The 23,477-nt window shown below is 41.4% G+C and overlaps 3 protein-coding genes across 4 annotated transcripts; all 3 read right to left on the bottom strand.

Annotated features, from left to right (window-relative positions):
• On the bottom strand, positions 1-4,054 carry LOC308082891 (uncharacterized protein). Its single transcript, XM_080424968.1, has 5 exons — positions 3,952-4,054; positions 3,324-3,495; positions 2,489-2,631; positions 1,133-1,345; positions 1-799 (listed from the first exon to the last, which is right to left on the bottom strand). The coding sequence occupies exons 1-5, from the start codon at positions 4,016-4,018 to the stop codon at positions 642-644; spliced, it is 753 nt and encodes a 250-aa protein (XP_080281094.1). The 5' UTR covers positions 4,019-4,054; the 3' UTR covers positions 1-641.
• Positions 4,055-5,247: 1,193 nt separating this feature from the next.
• On the bottom strand, positions 5,248-17,356 carry LOC308082890 (uncharacterized protein). Of its 2 annotated transcripts, XM_080424966.1 has the most exons (5): positions 17,215-17,356; positions 15,236-15,398; positions 12,597-12,724; positions 8,718-9,008; positions 5,248-7,547 (listed from the first exon to the last, which is right to left on the bottom strand). In XM_080424966.1, exons 1-5 carry the CDS (start codon positions 17,279-17,281, stop codon positions 7,354-7,356), a joined length of 843 nt encoding a protein of 280 aa, XP_080281092.1. In that variant the 5' UTR covers positions 17,282-17,356; the 3' UTR covers positions 5,248-7,353. The 2 variants fall into 2 exon arrangements, with proteins under 2 accessions (XP_080281092.1, XP_080281093.1); XM_080424967.1 differs by lacking the exons at positions 15,236-15,398; positions 17,215-17,356 and adding an exon at positions 13,136-13,170.
• Positions 17,357-21,153: 3,797 nt separating this feature from the next.
• Positions 21,154-23,132, bottom strand: LOC308082157 (2',5'-phosphodiesterase 12-like). Its single transcript, XM_080423820.1, has one exon. The coding sequence runs from the start codon at positions 23,099-23,101 to the stop codon at positions 21,428-21,430; it is 1,674 nt and encodes a 557-aa protein (XP_080279946.1). The 5' UTR covers positions 23,102-23,132; the 3' UTR covers positions 21,154-21,427.
• Positions 23,133-23,477: the final 345 nt, after the last annotated feature.

The following is a 23,477-nucleotide window of genomic DNA, read 5'->3' as shown; positions in this document are numbered from 1 at the left end:
TGTAGCTAAACACATTATCGTTTTTATAGATTATTAAAAAAGCATAGTAACAAAAACCTTCTTATGTGCATACAGTATGATGTGCTAGACAGACTAAAGAGAATAAATAGTAACGTCAGTGCAGATTCACTGCCATCCAAATGATATGTATGTACAATTATCGCCACCTTGTGGAACTTAGTGATACATGCAGTCCTTGTGTAAAATCTGTACATACTGTACATACATGTAGTTAAAGCAGGGCTGTTCAGATAAAGGTATTTTGGGCCTGATGATTCACACACATATGAAACATATATATATATGTTGGCCAGACTGTCCATCATACCACTCCTCTGACAAAGCCTTAACGTGCTCATTACCATTGACATAGCAATTATTTGTTGTGTTTTCACCACACGTCATGTTCATCTTAAATTAAGTTTAGCTGAAATTGTATTTTTTGGTAAAGAAGAGGTTCATTATTTCATTTCTATTACGTCGTCTACTAACCATTTTCTTTTCAGAAGCCTTGTTTCATTTCTTCCTGTTCTGTCAAAAACATCTGTAATTTGCAAATGGACAAATGATAGTATTCTAACCTGGGTAAAGATAGGGTGAAAGGAGTGTTGATGTAGTCTTGCATGTAGACTAAGCAGTCTTTAATATGAAGGGTTGTAGGAGGGCGGAATTGCCCGTTCGTCTGAATATGGTGTCGGTGCACTGGGCTGGGTAAGTGGTTGTAAAGGGTACATTTGCTGCCCCTCACTGAACGCAGCATGGCTGTATGGTCCTGAAGGTGACGAGTAGCTTGGACCAACTACAAAAAAAGAAGACAATTGAAAAATAATCGTGCTCCTATTTTCTTTCTTTCTTTCTTAGAAGTTGAAAAACAGTATGACACACAGTGCAGAAAATAAATGAAGAGTAAGATGCCACAGTCAGCATGCTTGATTACAGTAATCAAGCATGCTATAAATGCGTAACAATCACTAGCCATGTCTTGCATTGTGGGATGCGCCAGGAATAAGTTACATTCATCCAGCTTTTATGCCAGATACTTAACGGGCAATAATTGACCACTGCCACATTCTAATAGATACCATAGCTTGTTGGGTTTTTAGAAATGTTATAATACAAAGCAGAAACATACCAACTTCCATAGGCCTATATGATGGAGGTGGTGCTGAGGGCATGGGCGACCCATGGCCCTGAGGCATGGGCTGGACTCCGTAGCCTGGCTGAAGAGGCATAGATTGGTAGACTGGGCAGTGCCCTCCCTGGTAGGACTGTGGATGTCCCGGTGAGGCCTGTGGCTGCTGGGGTGTGGGGACTAACATGGTATGAGTGGTGGCGTTTATCACAGCTGCGGAGAAAGTCATAGTCTTACTTAGTTTGTCATTTAAAGGTAGGGTAAGTGATTTACTTTGGTTAAAATAAGAGTTAAATAGCTCTATATTCTGATAGTACTCATTGCTATAGAGTGTTTGTTCAGTAAAAGGAGTCTCCCATCCATGTCTCTCCAGCTCTTTATTAAACAGAAAATGCATTTTCAGTGCTCTCTCCTGATTGGCTTAAATTTTTACACCTACCTGAAAATGTACTATATTCTGTTTACTAAAGAGCTGGAGAGACCCCTGTGACCGATCAAACACTCTGTAGCAATTATTATTATCAGAATATAGTACTTAAACCTTTTTAACAAAAAAAAAAGAAACCCCCAAAAAATATCACTTACCCTACCTTTAAGCACCTATTCAGAGTTTAGTCTACTGATTTTTGTAACACATTTTCAAATCTACTTTCTGAACCAAAACAGGAACACATTCTACCGCTGAGTCATAGATCATCATCAACGTGAAATCACTTTTAGCCTACACTGTTGGCTGCTGAACTAGTTTGAGCAAGTTTTTGGTAATGACAGCTCTTGGATGGATGGATTACATCAAATGCTCTTAAAGGGGAAATCCACCCATTTTCAATATTTAACTATGTCATTAATATAGCATAAAGGAGTTGTGTGGAAATAAGAAAAAATTAAAAAAAAAATTAACATTGCAAAAAAATTTAACATTGCAAAAAAATTAACATTGCAAATTACACTGTGATGACTCATCATGGTGTAATTTGCAATGTTAATTTTTTTGCAATGTTAAATTTTTTTGCAATGTTAATTTTTTTTTTAATTTTTTCTTATTTCCACACAACTCCTTTATGCTATATTAATGACATAGTTAAATATTGAAAATGGGTGGATTTCCCCTTTAAGTAATGCACTTGAGTCGATGTAGTCATTGTTGTTGAGTACTTGTAACTTGAGTGTCACCCAAACAAAAATATGCAATAACTTACTTCCCATTCATATCAACTATGAGAATCAGCTTACTTTATTACATTACATACATACATACACAAGTACAGATGATGAATTAAGGGACACAGATAAGATAACCATGAGACGTCAACCTAAACTAAACCAGGAATCAAACTGTCCAACTTAATGACTTACGATTACGACTGCGATTTCGACGACACTTCTTGTACAGGAAGCAGCATGGGGAGACACAGCAAATTATGAGACCCACACAGATGATGAAAGGGAGGATACTGCCCACGACAGCACCAATGATGTAGGGAATTTTACTTGTTCTCCTGGGGGCAAAAAAAACAACGTCAATATTCCATTGATTAAACATCACAAAGCTCAGTTGGTATATGTATTCCTTGGTGTTAAGGAAGTCAAAAAGTGCATTGGTTGTCAAATGAACTAATACCATTGCTTGGTAGACTGCCCATATACTGTACTGTGATTGAAAGAGTCTAATGCTAATTTGCATACTTAAGCATGTGTTGAATCCACATGCAGTACACCAGGGGTCTGGGACCCCCTAGGGGGTCCTCAGAGTTACTACAGGGGTGTTGTGATATTGATAAGGCTGCCCCCTGGGGGCACGCAGTTAGTTCTGAATAAAGATGGCGGACTGATAAGACACAGACCCGGTCTCTCTGTTTGTTGTGATATTGATAAGGCTGCCCCCTGGAGCACGCAGTTAGTTCTGAATAAAGATGGCGGACTGATAAGACACAGACCCGGTCTCTCTCATATTATTGCAAGGGGGGCCACCAAATCTTTGTGTGATAGGATTCTTTTTTCTTTTACATTAACCATTTTTTGGGGGTAATGTAATTCATTTTTACTTGAACCCCAGAATCCCTATTCTGAGGAGAACTTCAGCCAAAAATAGCCGATCTACAAGCTCACAACGCCTCGCAGCACTTCTCTCAGCTAAGGGGTCCTTGGCCTGAAAAACGTTGAAGACCCCTGCAGTACACTATACTTATACCTCTGAGGACAGCGGCCTTGTTCCTCTTCAGACAGACGATGTTTAGCATCAGAGCAGCAGTATCTTTTGTTGCAGTCTCCACAGCAGAAGTAGTTGCTCCCTGAGTAGCCACATTGCTGGACATCATGGTAATCACCACTGGTGTCCCAATAGCCTTTGCAGACTGTTATGGCTAGTGTAAGTGTGAAATTTAAGAAGCAAATATTATGGGATGAGAGGTTTAATCGGTAAGACAAAGGGGGGAAAAAATGGTATAGTGCCGTGGGAAGCATGCTTGTTCCCTCACAAGTACACGTCATGTCAACACAAAGGTGCAATGCATGCATAGACAGACACACCCCTACATGTAGGTACAGTACCATAAAGTAAAATTAAAGTGAGAGGATTTTAATTACTAAATCAGTTACATTTCCTACTAATTTAGAAAATAAGTTATTCAAATCAATTTTATAAAAGAAAGTTATAGCCTACAATCAAACACAGTTTAATACTCATTTGATTCATATCAGTTAGTTCCTATAGTTAGTTCTGCTTCAGTTGTCATTGCGATTAAACAAACAGGAAGTCGTTCAAATGACCATGAATCTCTTCATTGTAAAATAAAGCCAAAATAAATTAAAAACCTCACCTGACACAGTCGGGAGTAGAGTCACACCTAAAAGACAGAGAAGAGTGGATAATACACCTAACGCCATAGCTGCACAGTCTACTGATTTGCTGCAAGGTAACAGAAAGGAAAATTGTTGTTTCAACCTGCTGAACAACATTCCACACCTTTGTCATCACCAACAACATTTGGCCAACTCTTTTTTTTTTACTGAAGCAAATGCTGATCACTTGATTCATTAATCAAGGGGGGTATTTTTTATAGAACTTTGTGGTAAATAATCAAATATGTTTACACGTTGTGCTTACAACCTTAGGCCTTTAATTTGGAGAACACAGACTGGCAGATTGACCTTCATATCGTTTTTGAATAGAGTATCCATCCAGACACACAACTTGAAGTCACTTAAAAGAAAAAAGAAAACAAATAAAAACAACAACACAGGATACAGAATCAAATAGTCACTCATATTTACTGAGACTGTTAACGCTGTTTATAGCCTATACTTTGTCAAAGTAAGGACACAAATTCAGCAAAACCTACATTGCAGTTATTAGTTACAAGTTATTGCAATAGCCTAAACATTATGCATGCCATATACCCGTATTTTCCGCACTATAAGGCGCACCGTCAGTGCGCCTTATAATCCGATGCGCCTTATATATGTATCAATATTGGTTCCCTTGGTTTCCGCACTATAAGCCGCACCGTCAGTGCGCCTTATAGTGCGGATGCGCCTTATAATGCGGTGCGCCCTATATATGAAAATAATACATTTATTGAAGGTGCGCCTTATACTCAGATGTGCCTTATAGTGCGGAAAATACGGTATACACAGAACTCACAGAGCTTGCTCTTACTGTGTCCATCTCTGAAACATGAAGATGAAAGAAAAGGTGCGCTCTTTCCTTGTAAAATGGTATGTTAAGCGGGAGGAAGGGTTCAGTTTAAGCCGCCAATGAAGGCTCAACTGAGCTGAAATGCAAGACCATATTTTCGTTTGTTTTCAACACTTAACCATGAATAATTACAGGCTTTTAAATGCAAGACAAAGTGCGTTACACTCTTTTGGAAACTTTTAACTTATGCAATACCATGCGAGGAAAGAAAGTAATTTCCAAAACAGTTTTGTAACTTTATACCACTTCACTTAACCATCTCAAAGCAAATTTCTTGTACAGAAAAGTTGAGAACCTGCATATACTAGCCCGGTCTGTGACCTACCACTCCACTGTCAGGGAGGTCACAGACAGGGCTAGCAGTAGACAAGATGTGTTCATGCACCCCTCCCGTCCCCTCAGTAAGCAAGACACAGAATTGATGGATTGGTCATATATTTACAGACAAACTGAGTTTGAAAGACATTGTGACATCCAAAGAGGAAGGTATTTTGTGTTGCAAAATAACCAGATTGGGGATTCTTACACCCCAGAGAATAGAGGTTACACATAATCTGACCACAGTGAAACTGCAGAATGGCTTGGTAAGTTAATCAGAACCACAATAGTAGTTATAAAATCACAACATTATTTGGTAAAGCAACAGATAGGCATAGCTATAGGTAAATATTTCACAAAATACATATTTATTTTTCCCAAAGCATATGCCACAAAACATGGATAACCATGGTGAAAAAACAGTGAATAGAAAATGGTTAAATAGTAAAAAAAAAACTCATTTGTGACTCAAACTAGAAGACCTAACTGAGGATGGAGGTCAATTGCAAAATGGCAGACAGTCTGCACTTACTGAAAATGAAAGACTTCCCATCACCAGTGAAGCAAGAGTGGAAAGACATTATTTCCTCAAACAAATTGTGTAAATGTCAAAACACAAATAAATAGAACATAGTTTAGTTGAAATGTCGGGTTAAAGAAGGCACAGTTGTCTCTTGCACTGGGTTTCCATAATTATTCCTGCTTTGCTTACAAATGACTTGACAGTGCAGTCAACTGAATATAGAGGAATAAATCCTGTGCTGTGGTCGTTTCATTCTAAGCTGCTACACATTCATTTACATTCTAACTATGGTGAACATCTAGCTACAGCTATAAAAGTGGGCATACGAAACACTTAAGCATCCTGAGCAAAATTAAACTTCACCTGGAACACACTGAAATTGCACAGAACTTTTTATGTTCTCAGTGCATGTACTGTACCTCAGGAGCTTACGTTTCCATTTCTAAAGGTTTCAAAGCAAGTTCAGTACAAAAGAGATGAAAGTAGTCAAGTAGTCTACCAAACACTGAAAAGGCTTCAGATCCATTTTCAGCAGTGACATACAAAAAATATATATAATAAAACATGAGATGTACTAGAATACTTTCAGCTTTTTATGTACTTTTTTCTTGCTCTAACCAACACCTGAGAAGAGCACTGCTGTGAACAGGGCACCTAAGGTAACTATTTCAGAACCTTAAGCATAAAACTACCAGATGAAGATACTATCTATGTTGGGTACAGCAGATGACAACACGTGAACATTCCCTTTGGCTGTTAGTTCACAAAGAAGAGTAAAAAGGAAACAATGATACAAAAGGGGGAAAGAATACATCTATGGATAAGGCAAAAAGTGATATCGCCTATGTCTGGGACATACAGTAGGCACCGTTTTCTTTTAACATTTGACTGATATGCCTCTAATGAAAAGGTAATACATTAGGAGTCTTGCAATGAAAATAATTCTATACATCAGTCTCATTCCGAGTCCAGGTAAAATCCTTTGTGGCACAGAGTGACCTCCAATATTTGTGCACCCGTGATAAAGATGCAGAAAATGTCTATCGAGGGTACAAATAACTCTGGAGGTGACAAACAAAGTATTTATCGTTTCAAAAACAGGGATACACAACAGAACAGGGTTTATCAGTGTAAAATAAAACAGCAACCTGTATGAACAACCCTCATACTTAATGGCAGTTTTAAAGTCCCACCTAAATTTGATCTTTGGGCCAAATTCTATTCACTGTGGCTGGTGAATAGACTGGTTGAATTACGGATTCAACGACAGGCTTATCTTCACAAAGCATACAAGAAACAAGGGGAGACTCTGGGGACATGATCAGGAGGCTGAAACTTGAAACTGAGATGTATTTAGATACAACATTAAAAAACAAACTCAGTGGTTTTGTTCCCTAGCATGGTCGGTGACAAAGAAATAGCTCAAAAAGAAACAAATAATAGTTCTTACTGACTGAGGTTACACTGTGACGTCATGCAATAAAAAACCTACATGTACTGGAACACCTCAAGAGATGAACTACAGGCATCACATTTTCACATCTAACCACCAAAATACAACGTCACACTCAAAAGCGTTCCTCGTCAGTTAAACATATCGCACATTTCCAAACACGGACATATTTCCAAGTCCTAAAAAAAAGTCCAGCACATAGAACACGGACCAGGATGTTGTGGCCTGGTCTAATGGCCAGTCTTGGGCGGAGGTGGAGCGTAGGCCGGGTTGTAGGCGGGCTGGGCAAGGTAGTCTGGCTGTGCGGGTGGTGCATTGGGCTGGGGCTGGGCCGGGCCAGGTGGCTGTAGAGGATATGCTGGTTGACCGGGTGCATACGCTGCTTGGCTATAAGGCATCGGTGCAGGAGAGTAGCCTGGAGCAGCTGGGGGAAGAAGAACAGAACATTTAAATTTTTATATAAAGAGCAAGTAAAGGCACCATAAGGTACGCTTTGATGGAATTATGTTATATTCAGGCAGTTTGAGTCAGTGGTTATAACAGCAACCTCAGTTCCGTCCCCGACAAATAAACATACTTTTGCGTGCAGTTCCTTTTTTACATTTTTATTCAGACGTATGCTTTCGAAACGCAACAGAATCCACACCTCCACATCCGGCTACAGCTATTTTGAACGCATTTACTATAAACGTACCTCGTAATTATGTGATTACCCAGTGGCTGCATCCCAAGTCTTTTGCCTTCTTTATCCTCACTTGAACACCGAAGTTCAACTCGGTGCACCATTTTGACTGTTATGTCAAGTCTCTTATTTCTGCTCCAAGGAGCGAGGAGTGAGGATAAGGAGGAGACATCACTGAGGAGCTATGACCGAGGAAACATGAGTTTCCTTCCAGGAAGACTTTCCTAGCTGAACAGCATACTCCGTCCCTACAGCAGGCAATGTTATGTTACAAGTGCACTGGTTGGTTTCGCAGGGATGTGAAACAGTAGTAAGGCAAATTAAACTGTGGCATTACCAAAGAACGTTTTTTGATTGCCATCAGAGCAGTTTATGTCTACTAAACAGTGTCATCAAGTGGCTCAGCTGTGTCGTCATCAGAAATGGGCATTGCTTAACGTGGCGCTACAGAGGAGCCGACATGCCACTTCTCTAAACAGCATTTCTTTGTTTCCTATCTGCTTGCCTTGCTGACTCCATACACCCTCGCCTTGCGAGAGGGACTGTGGCGCAAGGAAAGGACAAAACTCGCCCAAGTGAAAAAAACAAGGATTTAATTTAGAGACCTGGGATGCAGCCAGTGTTAAAAATTGCCTCACATGGGTGCATTCGGAATTTTGAAGAATATTTTATAATCTACGGTTCAGAGTAGAGCTATCTATTAACACAAATAATATAGTATGCCTTTAAGAAATAATATAAAAAGCAACCCGGGTAAAAACATTTTAGCCGGCAGTGGCTTAGGAGCTAGAGTGGACAAACGGGACACAGGTCTGATGTGCAAAACTGTACAGGGATCAAACTTGCGTTATTCAGGATAATCTCTCCTCATTGGGGCAACCGGCACTGCAGTCAAAATTATTAAACACTCACCAGCTTCCTGATACGGAGGTGGGGGTCCTGGTGTGTAAGGCTGTCCCTGGTAGGGTGCAGTGGGCGCCCCGTAGCCCTGGGGCATGGGCTGGGCTCCATAGCCTGGCTGGGCTCCATAGCCTGGCTGGGCTCCATAGCCTGGTTGGGCTGGTATAGGTTGGTAGCCTGGGTACTGTGTCCCCTGGTAGGACTGTGGCGGTGCATGGGCTGTTGGCTGCTGGGGGTACTGCTGGGGGTACTGCTGAGGATTAGAGGTCACCACTGTGGTATGTGTGGTGGTCGCTATCACAGCTGTGGATAAACACAAGAGAAAAGTACAAGAGGTGTATTTATACTGTGGTATACAAAGGGTTAAAAAGACAACACAGGTGTATAACTTTGGTACAATACAGCTATTCTATGCATTTTATTAATCAGAGAACACAGAGGACTGGCTGTAGTTCTGACCTTGTAACCCCCCAAGCCATGAACATTAACATTGCCTGAGATCCTTGGACAAAGCTCTTCCTTTAAATCTCCTTTTAATAAATTATTTAAAGGTAAGATTTCTGCATGTCTTTTAATGTGTCAATATTTGTATTATTGTAAAACACTTTGTAAACATGCTTTCAAAGTAAAATGTTTACCATTATCTTTTTATTTATTTTTTTATAAACAATATGTAGAAATTAGGAATACTACAAGATAAAGCCTGATTTTTTTGGAAGGAAAAAAGGATATACATTTTAGCCCACCGTAATCACAAACATTCAGTCAGAAACTAATGAAAGCCGTGCTATATTCACACAATGTGTCCACTCTGCTAACCTAAATGTGATAAAACTCTGATGTGATACAACAAGCTGAAAATTAATCACTCAGAGTAAGCAAAAGTATAACTCAAATATAACCAGTATTCCAAGTCAACTCTATTTCATTGTAATTCCTGGCTTCTCCTTTTCACTGAGGGAAGGCCAGACACACTTTTTTTATTGTGACCACTTCCTGTCAATGACGTGCTGTGGTTGTCGTAGAAACAATGAGTCACACAAGGTGGAGTTCTGAAATTCCTGATTTGGATCCCAACATGCAACAGCCTCAGTCAGAGTTTCCAAGCTCCCTCTCTCTCCTCTAGCCTGCTGCACTCTGAGACTTCTGTCTGGCAAGGACAGGCTGGCTAAAACCACAGACTGGAATCAAAAGTGTGTACCAAATAATATATCTTGGCATACCAACATACACACATACTCATAGACAGAACTTTGACATTTTCAACCATTGAGAGAATGTTATTGAGGAACTAGTCTAGGGAGGGGTTATGGGTCAAAATCATTGAGCGGGGGCTAGATTGAGGCAATACAAGAGAGAGAGAAAAGCATTAAGAATAAATGGGGAAGAAGAGCATGGGGACGTGGGAGAGGGAAAATAGAGATGCTAGAGCCAGACGCTGGAATTTAACCCACCCTTCTGCTCTGGCCAAGACTGCAGCCCAAAAACACACTTGTTCTGTATAGTAAAGACTGCACAATAATGAGAGTCCCTCACAATTGTCCCCTCAAAACACACAGGATCTGAATATAAAGGATTGCTTAGATTATGTCAATAGTCAATAAGTCCCTCACAATTTGAACTGTTATCCAACTCACCCATTACTTTTCCTGAACTTCAATCTAAAGCAATTTGTAAACGTTATTTTGTATCTATTGTATATACTGTATGGTTTAATCATATTTTTCTTTCTTTATTGAATTAAGAGCAATTTGACACTAAAAACCCATTTCTGAAGTTGGTACATTACTGTAAAGGCCACTTCATAATGCTAGCAATTGATTCTGGTTCCAATCTTGAGTGTTCATTGCAAGGATTGAGGTCTCTGCATTTCCAGCACGAATAACAGTAGTCCTTCCTCTACAGGATGAAAAAGTTGGAAAACGTCTGTGACGTGGTGCTGTACTGCAGACCACTGGAGTACAATTCAATGTCTCACACACACACACACACACACACACACACACCACCGTGGCTGTCAATGCGTGCACTCAATTAAGAGCTGCCAGGAGGGGACAAAAGGTCTGAATCAGCAGCCTGCTCAACCAAAACAGACAGCCATATACAGAAGGCCACATGGTGGCCTTCTGTATACGGGTAAACAGAGTGGGTTTGTTTCTTTACCAGGCATCTCTAAATGAGTGCATCCAATGTGAGTGGGACATTCTGAGAAAGAGAAGTCATTTCACATTGAATGCATTATTTGAATATGTGAAACACTTGTGTTCAAGCTGAAATAGAGTGTTAAGTTCCTGTTTAAAGATTTCTTGTGTGGTCTGAATTTAAACCGGTATTATATTTTGACACTTGCTTTGGCAATGTAAACGTATGTTTTCTCATGCCAATAAAGCTGCATTGAATGGAAAAATTGGGAGGCTGCAAAGTTAACAACTACCTTCTCTAAGAGCAAGGGGCTCTCTAATCCAGCAGTTACAGTTATGCCTACCCAGTACACTTAGCAGATCTACTAAAAGCTAAGCAACAGTTAGTCATAGATTAGCCTCTATGATGCCATGAGCCTATCGCCTGGAACAGCTATTGTATCTACTTTGTTTTTAACTCTGTGTGCATAGAAGGTTCAGTTTGTGCTGTACTCTAGGCTTTTGTTTCTGTTCATTTATATAATAGTAATGAACTGAACTGCAGTGGTAATGAAGATCATGTGGTGTGTGATAGCAAATGTTAACTAAGTCATATCCAACAAGTTCTACGATATTTTTCCTATCCTTTCACAGCTCACACGCAACATGGGTGATCAGGCCAGACAGAGAGGAACTTTTAGTTCCTTATTTCAAGACTAGAAGTCTAGTCAGTGTATCATTATGAGGGGATTTTAATGTGTAGTTTTAATAATCAGTATTTTAGTGCCTCTTGTGTAAAGGTACTTTGAACAACAACGGGAAAAAGAGAAAACTGATCGATTTTTTTAGAAATTGCTTGACTGTGCCTTAATGAAACATCAAGAGGAGGACGGCTATTCTTAAACGGTTGGTCAAATAAAAAACCTTTGGAAAAAGAGTGATGCCTTCCAAGTCATTATGACATTTTCATGAAATCCAGTGATTTGTCACCAACAGGTCCAAAACAGAGGTGTCATCCCTCAAGTAGACAATACATTTTCTTATTATATAACATAACATAACATATGCTTGCAGTGGTTCCCCATAGCTCAAATCACATTATCTGATCGGTTGATAGGCATGGTATGTCATGAGTATGCCAGTCAGTTCCAACATCATACTGTGATTGGCTGAGAGGAATTATAAATCAGTCTCAATATCCCCCAATATGGTACTACAAACATATTACCCCATATTTAGCTTAACTGTAATCCAACAAAAGCCGCTAGCCAACAGTTGTCAGAATATAGCTTTCCTTTCCTTCGCATTCCAATCATAAGTATTAATAATGACACTGTGGTATAACAGCAATAATCTTCCTGGGATGCTGATACATGACGTGAGGTTGATAGCACATCAGTGCCAATATCTCAAGTTATAGTTCTCCATCGTATATGTATTACTGCTTAAACACTATCTATATATGTTATTGTAGGATAAGTAGCAAAAATAGCAGATCTCAAGTTCATGGCATGTTGCAACCCTTTGTGAGTATGTAGATGTGCTGTTTTAACTAGTTTCTTTTTTAACTAGTTTAACTAGTTTTTTATTAAATAAATAATGTGATTTGTTTTACTTTTCCCCAAGTAGGGATGCCATGGTTAATTATCTAATGGTTAGGCTACTTATCAGCTACTGAAATTGCAGCTAGGTGGAACTAAATAGTGCCAGTTCTAGATGCTTTGTACATTAAACCATTTGCATTATTATTTATGAGCAAAGTGCTCCTTACGTTGTGGCTTGCGGCACATCTTGTAGAGGCAGCAGCAGGGACACACACAGCAGCAGATGAAGAGGATGATCATGATGACAACACCCGCAACACCCGAGGCAATGGTAACAGTCTCCTGCATGCCAAAGCTAAGACAGGGGGAGAAAAAAACATATATATGAATACACACAAATTCATATTGATATTGTCCATAAAAGTACTGGCTGAAGTGAGGTAGTAAATTCTAGTTCTTACAGAAGAGTATAGCACCTACCATATATCATTGCACAACTAATCTACACAATCAATTCTCACCATTACCTTGTATAACCTTTGATTAATCACTTGAAACCCTATATACTTTGTTGTACGTCAAATAGCAGTTGTACAAGCTCATATGCTGCAGATGGTAGATCTGTTAGTCTAATTTTGCCTACAACATATACAGATTCAGAATAGGGATGCTAGGGCTCATGTGGTTAAGTCTACAATGTGGATGTGCTACAGTGCTAGTAACTAAAAGTATTAATTATTATTAATAAATGAATGAAAAAATGTACATTTCATCTTCTTCTTTCATCTTCAATCTTGCATTGAGCCTATTTCACAATAGCATCAAGAGAAATGGATATACCAAAAAAAATGTTATAAAGTTTTATATCTAAGGACTTACACAGGAAGACAACGTAACATTTGCAACAAACTATGAATCTGACCACGTCTGTGAGAACATATACATTTTCTTTTAATTGACAGCAATTACTGAAATAAAAGTAGACATTCATAACTTTAAGGTGTATTTTCTCCCTTCCACATAGCTTTACTTAAACAACCGCATCATGCATTTTGTTTAACACTTTACCTGCCAATCACGAGTATAACCGTTGATGAAAAATACACCCGTTTACTGCCATCAACGAGTATAACCGTTTTGTTTTTTTTTCAATTTATCCACACAGAACCAGAGATATCACGATCCAAAGATTTCTAGCTCCATTCACTCCTTGGTTAACTTATTACTTTAAAATCCTGTATCTCGGCTCCTGTGTAAAAAAAATTTAAACACTGGCACTGGGGGAAGTAAAATAAAAAAAAACCTCTGGCAGTGAGTATTAACAATGTTACACAGAAAAATCCTCAAGTGTCAACTTAGTCTCGTGTAGCCACTAGCCAGACGATCGGAGATCTCTGCCTACCAAAACGTCTGGTGACTGATCTAAATGTGGAGGCTAAAACTGGGTGGAAACTATTCCCATATTTAAAAATGTCATTGCGGTCCATTGTACGGTATGTGTGAATTATGTACTGAGGAGTTCATGAATGAGGCAGTGTGAGTGAGTTCTCTTGAGAGTTTTTTGTGTTACGGTATCTTTGGATGCCTATTGTCCATTATAGCATTGGGCGTATATATACAGTCTACGACAGTGTTTTGCCAAGGTCCGCCCATAGCTTCTTCTGATTGGTTGAAATGAAAAAAACGAACTGGCTGTTTCTGCCAAAAAGGAGGCAGGGTCACATTCAAATACAGTCCGAAACCTCAAGTCAGAATCTGCTCTCGCTGGCGTGCCTCGCTAATCATTAGACTTTCATCCCCAACCTCCCGGGATCGAATCCCACTACCGCCACAATGTTTCCGACAACCGCAGACTATTTTTTCCGCCGACTAAGTATAGTTTTTGTCTACGACGGAGGCGCACCGTCTGAAGCAGACTTGAGCCACAAGAGGCACTGCCGAGCGAGCTTAGGCGAGCGAGTCGCCGTGGCGAACGTTGCGAAGTCTGCTTCAGCCGACTCAGTGCAGTTCGAGTTATGTCCCGATAGGGACAGAATCGTAAATCATGTTCTGTGAGCGTTTCGGCACAACTTCCATTCAAAGTGACTACTGGGCAATCACAGCGCATCTTTTCCGGGACTTGGCAAAACACTGTCATAGACTGTATATATGCTTGCAGTGGTTCCCAAACCTTTCAGCTCGAGACCCAAAAGAGAAATTTGATGTCTCCCTGAGACACAAACTAGTGAAAATAGCCAATCTACAAGCTTGTGATGTGTTGTGAGCTTGTAGATCTGCTATTTTCACTACTTGGAAATTATGAGATTTTTTTATTTCTGAAAACTCTTTTGAACTTTTGAAATAATATATATACGTGTATGTATATATTTTAATGTACAAAATAGAAAAAAGAGGATATATATGTATATACTTACAACCCATATAAAATTGGTCCCAACCCACTGTTTGGGAAACACTGCATTATAGAATACCTCTCAGGACAATCCTGTTATCTTCAGGAAAGCACCAAATTATCGCAGCAGAATTTGTATTCACAGCTTCCACAGCAAAACCAATTTATCTTGCATTTTTGGGTTTCATGTAACTGATGGCTGTTAGTGTCTGTGTAGGCATTACAGAAGCGGTCCCCTGCTGTATGAAGAAAGTTTAGTTTAGAATCAATACCTGCCTGCCACAATATTCCTATTTATCTTCATCTAAACGCCAATAGTCATCTTTGCAGCAGTATCTGTTGAAGCAGCTTCCGCAGCAAAACCATCCTCTGTTGCATGTTATTTTAGCATGGAATCCAAATGATCATCATCTATGTAGGACTTACAGTGGCGGTCCCCTGCCGTATGAATATAGTTTAGTTTAGAATCAATACCTGTCACAATCCTCCTGTTTATCTTCGTCAAAACGCCAAAAGGAATCTTGGCAGCAGTATCTGTTGATGTTGCAGCTTCCGCAGCAAAACTCTCCTCGTTTGCATGATAGTTGATCATGATGTGATCCAAATCCATCTGTGTAGGATTTACAGTTGCGGTCCCCTGCAGACAGTATAAACATAGTTTTAATATATTGCAATGTATTGGTGACATAGTACAGTGTTAGACCAAGCACACTCAGTGTCAGATTCAAAATTGGATGTAATATTGGTGATGGTGAGTTAAGTCGACACAAAACAATTCAAAGAGGTGAGTGCCATGGAATTTATGTGAACATGACCAACTTCCTCCTTAAACAAAGAATGACATGTGAAAATAGAACTGCTGCTTGAAGCTGTGATATCATACGTTCTCATTTAAATGAACTGTGTGCGTGATTACTAAACATTAGATCATGGGATAAATACCCCCCTCCAAAAGAAATCAGCAAATTGCAGCAGCAATGTTCCAATTTGTGAAAAGTCATCCCAGAACAGTGGAGAATGTTAGATGCGAAGGGATTCAAAGGGGTTCATTTGTCACTCACTCCAAGTACGGAGGGCCGCAAAATGTTGTTGTGACATGCCACAATAGACTGTGCTAACTGCTAACAACAACAATATATAATGTCGGTATGAAACAAATTACATGTGACAAAGTTAAGAACCGCATGTTTGTGATTTGCTTCCATTTAAGCCATATTTGATATTACCATTGATGAGGTAGGTCATAACGCCATTGTTGGGCGATTATGCCTGGCTCACATATGAAAGGGTTAAAAAGAAAAAAATATTTCTGTATGGGGGAGCATGGGGGGGGGGGGGGGGGTGTGTGTTGAACTGTTGTCAGTCTACACAGGAAACGGCCATGGCTTCCACTAACAATGCCACAAAAATTGAAGCACTCATTTGTGTAGAATATGATTGTAGCTCTGCTGTAGCATTAGCCTTGGATCAAGACAGGATACTATAGAGTTCTCAACCTTTTCAGGCTGTGACCCCCCGAAATAATCATATTTGAACTGGGGACCCCCCACCCGGATCACTTGGAATGTACAGTAGGAGTTGAGGCATTACATCTTGTTTGACTCAGTTCCTACAGATAAACATTGTGAAAATAGCTAAGCAGATATACAAGCTCGAGCTTGTAGATCGGCTATTTTCGTATTTGCCTCCTTATTTAATCTGACAATTTGGCCAATGTTTGACCAGATTTTATAGTAGTTTGTTGATTACTTTTGATGCAGTAATGATCTTTTTTCATTAAAAACATTGTTATTAAAAAGGTCTTAAAAGTCCTTAAATTGTCACTTTACTGTCATCTGGGTACCTCCCCAAAATCATGTGGGGACCCCCCTGGGGGTCCCGACCCACAGGTCTAGAATATGAAGCTCTGCTGTAGCATTAGCCTTCGATCAAGACGGAATACTATATGATGACAATGTTGTATCAAGGCTACTGTAGCATTAAGATGTCCATTCAGAGCTGGGCTGATGATGGGGCACCAATTAAAAACAACTAATTACTTTGGCCATGTTGTGTGTGTGTGTGTGTGTGTGTGTGTGTGTGTGTGTGTGTGTGTGTGTGTGTGTGTGTGTAGGCTACATACAGAACACACACACTGTCACGTTCAATTCTGTCAGTCAGTGATCATTTTGGCAACAAAATGACGACTATATCACAAAGACATGATCCTTTTTAGAGAACTGCGCCCGAAAGAAAACAAAGACGCTTTAAAACATGACACTCACACACGAACTAGCAGGCAAACCATCTGTTACTGCGTAGCTAACTACCTTTAGCATCGAACCGGGGGCTCTAGTCTCTTCCTCTTTATAGACCTCTAGTCGGCCCGGGCCCGAAGCTAGAAAACCCCGCTATGAAACAATACCCCGACAATATGGCGAAGAGACATGAAGGGCTGATAATATCACACTCACCAGAGGCAGTGGGGACGACGAATACACAGAAGACAAACAGAAGAACACCGGACAGGCCCGCCGCCATGGCTTAAAGATTCCTTAAACAATCTCCCCCGTGTGCCTACTGCCTACGGGAGTGTACTGAGTGACGACTGAGTCCTCCGGCTCCTTGCTTGTGTTTGTTGATTGGGAAACAGTGTGTTTCCCAAACAGTGGGTCGGGACCCACCTGTGGGTCGCGGACCAATTTTTGAGGGTCGCGGACCAATTTTTATGGGTCGCGAGTAAATAAATATTCCTTTATTTATTTATTTTTGTATCCTATACATTTTGTCTTTGTTTATTATTATTTCAAAACATAACAAAAAAAAAATCGAAAGACATTCAGACATTAAAAACAACAACAAAAGAAAACTAATACATTCCATGAATTGGAAAACAAATTTAAAGAACAGATAGTAAAGAAACAGTTTAAAGAAGCAGTGAAAATAGCCGATCTACATGGGCTCATAATACACCACTGGTGAACAGTGCTCCTCTCTGCTGCGTAGTGCTGGTATGTATACACAGAAACTTCAGTTTAGGTTAAAATATTTTAGTAGGCTACATTAATTCATAATATTGCATGGGCAGTTATGGGCACATGCCCAGGCAATCACACATTGTATGTACAGTATATACACAAGTAAGACGTGCGAACGCTGGAAGCGAACGCAGCTCGGAAATATTGTGTATTTACGGACTTGTAATCCGTGTTATTTCACCGTGATGGAGAGAGAACATTGACTGTGTGTGTGTGTGCGTGCGTGTGTGTGTGTGTGTGTGTGTGTGTGTGTGTGTCAGAGCATTGTCTAAATTCCTGCACTCTGGCGCACTCGGGTGGCTGCTTACAGGCAGTGCACGCATGTGAGTCATGTCACCCAGGGGCAGGCAGGCAATGAGAGCGTGAGTCACATGGGTGCATGCAGCCAATGAGAGCGTGAACACAGAGACGCACACACACAACCCAAGCAGAGTTACATAGTAAGCTCCACTTGGTCGGAGGCGCGGCTTCCTTCCGCGTTCGCGATAATATTATATACATAATGTTTATAATCTCCAAAACATCAATGTATGGTGTGTATGTCCAACACAGCATATTGAATGTAAAAAGGGCAACAATAGGGAGCTCCATACAGGCACTCCACACAGTTGGTTCATGGTTATTACAGGTCAGCCACCTGTTTCCTTCTTCCTATGAGTGTGTGTGTGTGTGTGTGTGTGTGTGTGTGTGTGTGTGTGTGTGTGTGTGTGTGTGTGTGTGTGTGTGTGTGTGTGTGTGTGTGTGTGTGTGTGTGTGTGTGTGTGTGTGTGTGTGTGTGTGTGTGTGTGTGTGAGAGTGAGTGAGTGTGTATGGATAAGATGGTAATTTGGCTCTATAATGTCAGACATCATGCTCTCTCCCGGATGTGGCTGCTGGCCTGCAGAACACATTAAATAGAACAACATTGCATTGATCATGTGGCTGGTGCTGTGATAGTTCTACAGTCAGACTTAAAGATACAGGAAATGTATTTCCTGCTGCATTGTGTGCACCTTTCCCCTAACCAGAGATTATAATGATATAAAATGTCTGTGGAAGTATTATTTGTTTGTGTGTGTGTGTGTGTGTGTGTGTGTGTGTGTGTGTGTGTGTGTGTGTGTGTGTGTGTGTGTGTGTGTGTGTGTGTGTGTGTGTGTGTGTGTGTGTGTGTGTGTGTGTGTGTGTGTGTGCATGCGTGCGTGCGTGCGTGCGTGCGTGCGTGTGTGTGTGCGCGCGTGTGCGTGTTTTGCTTTGATTTAGGACATCAACATAGTTGTGTGTACAGTAATTAATACAGTTGTTTGAATTATTAAATGCATAAAAAATAGTTTGGGCATCTGAAGAAGTAAATTAACAAGCCCTTGCTGACCCAGTGCTTTTACCACTAGGCCTAAGAAGAGAATGAACCCAGGTCGAACATAGTCTTGTCCTATTGTCATTATGAAACAATTAAGCCAATCAAAACCAATTGATCTATGGTGGGAAATACATCCATGCCACTTATCCACAGTTCCACACTGTCAAAGTTGTCAGTAGAGGTCAGTAGAGTACAGATTTTACAGTGAGTGGGTCATTTTAGGCTAGACAGGACCCCAAATGTACTTTCGTTTTTGAGCTACCTCTACCAGAGGTACAGTAGAACTAACCACAACAATGTTTTTCATATTCTCTAAGGTGTCCAACATATGGAATGGAATCTTAAATAAAAATTACTTTACTGAAAAAGACTTTAAGTGATGATTAAATTTAAAGATATACTGTATTGTGACACACCCCAAAGGGCAAACTACAGTAAGGCCAAATGGGACCTGATTTGATCTCATGTAACTTCAGACAGCTAGGTCTAATTGTACAAAATGTGTGACAGTGTACAGAAGGTTTCAAATAACAGAATATGTGAATATCTTGATACTTTCAGTCCTACAAACATATAATAGGCAGAAAATATATATATATCAATGTCCATGATGTATGTATTCACTTACTTATGGACTACTTTGTTTAAGTTTGCCTTAGAAATAGCATTCAGGGTTTGTTGGAAAGGTATATGGTTGTGCTGAATCCAGCATAGGTCTATGTGATTCGTAAGAATAGCCCATATGATGAACATCAAGAAATATATGATATGTTCCCAAATTAAATGGCTATAAACCCCCTAAATGGCCTGGAATTTCATCTTTTTAGGGGAAAGGCAACTTGGCCTTTGGCCTTGTAAATGTTTTGAGGGCACAAAGGCCAAATACAGCAAGGCCATCAAATAAAACACTGATATTAATTTAATTCAAGGGTTAAGAAATAATTTGTATTAATTAAATATCAAGTATAACTATCAGTGAAATACATATTTTCATACTCAGAGTCACTGAACTTGTTTGAAGATGGGGATGAAACCTGAGGAGTTAAGAATTCAGAATCTTGACAGTGAAATAGATGATACTGTAATTCTGTACTCTGTCTGATGACCTTTAACTGTCCTGTAACTGTTGGCCCAAACAGCGTGTGTATGATTAGTGCATGTGAGTTTATGTTCTGTTTGTCACATACTCAGTGTCTCAGAAGTCACATAGACTGTCTGAGTTGTCTTTGCACCTGGCAGAGGACCTTGATGTAACTATTTTTTATCATCCTTTTTGTCACCCTTTTTGTCAATCTATGCTCTTGGAAGGGCCTAGTTCAGTTGCATATGTCCTTCTCTGACCACAAACGGTTCATGTCTGTGAAGACTACAAGAAAGAGACAGAGGAGAAAACTGTTAAATAAGCTGGGGGCAGCGTGGATGGGGCATCAATGCCACTGTGGCCTCAGGGCGGATACTTTTTTGAAGGACAGAAGGCCAAACTGTGGGGCAACGGCGGCCATGGCCTTCATGGCCTCCCTGAAAGTCCTGCCCAGGCTATAAATAGCAAGTCTGCAGTCCACCCTTAGACAAAGAATACAGTTCAATCAGGCAGAAATCAGAATAGACCACACCCACAGTGAGTGAGTGAGTGAGTGAGTGAGTGAGTGAGTGAGTGAGTGAGTGAGTGAGTGAGTGAGTGAGTGAGTGAGTGAGTGAGTGAGTGAGTGAGTGAGAGTTTCCCCCGCATATCTTGAGAACCGTCTGACCGATCGACTTCAAACTCTGCATGTAAATCACAGAGGACCCCGCAGGTAGTGATGTGCCAAGTGGGAAGTCGGTCAGATCGATGTTTGCCCAGAACCGACGTGCAGCAATTGATCTCCACATATGGAGATCGGCAGCTGTCCAGAACCGACGTGCGACCTAATTTTGCCCATTCATGGAGATCTTTGTATCTGTCTGTTTGTGCTCATTTTAGGCCCATATGGAGATCCCTGATGTCATCAATATGACGTCATAGTACTGATGTCATAGTCTTTTTCTTTTTTTTAAGCGTTAAAGAAGTTTTATTGACGACAAACAACTGTTTCTGTTTCATGATGAAGAAATAATAATTTAATAATAAAAACTGAGAGTCACACTGGTTTTATGTATCGTTCACATTTGCTGTGGTCAGACCTGTGATTGCTGCTCACTTTTATCCAAACTGTCTTACAGTACACACTAAGCTAGCAATGGGAGAGAATGATTTGGCGTGACGTGCATAGAAAATGAATCCAGTCGGGTCAGTCAAAGTATGTATTTCATCTTGAGAGTGGAAGGAGGCTTGCTTTAGGTTCTCCAGCGTAGGTCACAGACCAGTGCGATGTGGTCTGAGGGGTGGGATACACTGGGTAGGGCCTGGTAGGTTGTTACCTCCTCATGACTGGGCAGAGGGATCACCTGGTCCACCTCCATCCTGTCCGGCTCAGTGAAGATGTAGTCCAGACAGCCGTGGAATCCTCCAACGTAGTTGGTGTAGGCTGGCTCTCCACACGCACTGAGGAGAGGACAGAACAGAGAGGACACTGTCTGGGGACAGGCCTCCTCTGGACCTCCAGAGCTCCAGTCTGGGTGACTGTCTGCTATCACACCCTGGGTCAACAGACTGAAGAGGCCTGAGTTAGGGGTGGAGTTGAAATCTCCAGAGAAGATTAGTGCAGCACCAGGTGCCACCTCACTGATCACATGGTTTAAGTGTTTCAGAGCCACGCTAATCTGGACCAACCGAACATTCCCTCCTTTAGGGTGCCAGTATAGATGGGTGTTGGCCACACAGATCTTTCTAGAAGGTTCCTTCAGGACCTCAAATACACTCACCTGCAGAGCAGTGGATCTTTGTAAGATCTTGTCTTTGAGGACAGGGTTGGTAGAGATCTTCTCTAACATGTCAGAGTACAGAGGTTCAGAGGTCAGCGATTCACTCAGTATAATGTCATGACGACTCAACAACTTCAGCTTTGACCTGCGGTAGAATGTGGACAGGCCTTCATGTTGTTTCGCTTTGATCTTGAAAACCCCGTCGAAACCAAACGCATCCAGAGCTGGACACAGACTGTCACTGAACACCCCTTTGTCTACTTCCTGGAGACAGACGACATCAGCGTTGTATCCTGCCAGTTCTTTCTTGATGAGGTTCTGTCTGTAGTCGGCCTCCAGGGCGTAGGGGGCGCAGTAGGGATACAACACCGTCTTAGACAGCTCTGTCTGGGCATAGATGTCTGCCAGGATGTTGTACGACACCACCCTCAGCACATGCTCCTCCGGCCCTTTGAGAGTGTACATGTGACGGTTGTCGAACGTGCACGCGCCTGGACCGGCTTCCACGGGCGCCAGGGAGACCAGCTCCTTGTCTGGCCCTCGCCGGTCGCCATCTTTGGGGGTGCAGCAGAGCCTCAGCCTCAAGCCAATGTCCAGGTTGGAAGGGACGTACACGCGTTCGAGTCCCGCCTCTCTCCAGATGTCTCCTGCTGTGTCATCAGCACTGGCGTCGGGGCGGGTCTCCTTGTACCAGGTGAGTTCACATTGGTCCAGGTGGCCGAACTCCACCTCCAGCTTGGGACAGACGGGGAACCCGGCCAGCAGAGAGGCCGGGAGCTCCGCCGTGGTGAAGGCCGGAGGGTTCCTCTGCACGGCGTACTTGACCTCTCCGACCTGCAGCACCGCCCCGTCCTGCCACGCTGCGGAATTCAACGTACCCTCTGGCACCAACTCACCGTTATCATCAAACAGTCTGACAGCCGGAGCTCTGGCTTCCTCCATGGGCTGCTGGTGTTCTTTGCTCTTCTTGGATTTCTTAGCCTTTCCCTGGCCTTTTTTGACCAGATTGTGGCCGATCCTCGCCAGCAGTTTGCCCAGCTCCTCCGTGGTGTCCCTCAGCATGTGTCTATTGCTGCCGTCCAGGCTGAACGAGATGGTGAGTTTGGACTCCCCGGGGACACATCTGACCACCACAGCCCGCTCCATCTTATTGTTATTATTATTATGCAGGCGACGACAGAGTGGCTTCAGAATCAGATCTGATCGGTGGGACTGGTGACACCACCACGGCCAGGCGTAATAACAGTCTTCTGGACGATGTGGACAAGTAATTTAACATAATTCCACTGGGGATTGAGATGGGGGGGGCTGCTGCTGCAATGCTGAAACACACAGCTCAACTAGAAGGAGAAACATAAATACATTGCAGAATCACGACACCTGTACTTATGTTACAGGATCATCAAGAGTCATCTGTGGATCATCAAGAGTCACGGTGATGATAACTACCCGGTATATTTGACCTACAAACACCACCGGTAGACAGATGTTACCCGTCCCTGGGGTAGTGGGTTTGTTATAA

The sequence above is a fragment of the Gymnoscopelus braueri genome (assembly GCF_963280865.1).
Source record: "Gymnoscopelus braueri genome assembly, chromosome: 3".
NCBI lineage: Eukaryota > Metazoa > Chordata > Actinopteri > Myctophiformes > Myctophidae > Gymnoscopelus > Gymnoscopelus braueri.
The sequence above is the reverse complement of the archived record's forward strand: the minus strand, read 5'-3'. Positions and strand labels throughout refer to the sequence as shown.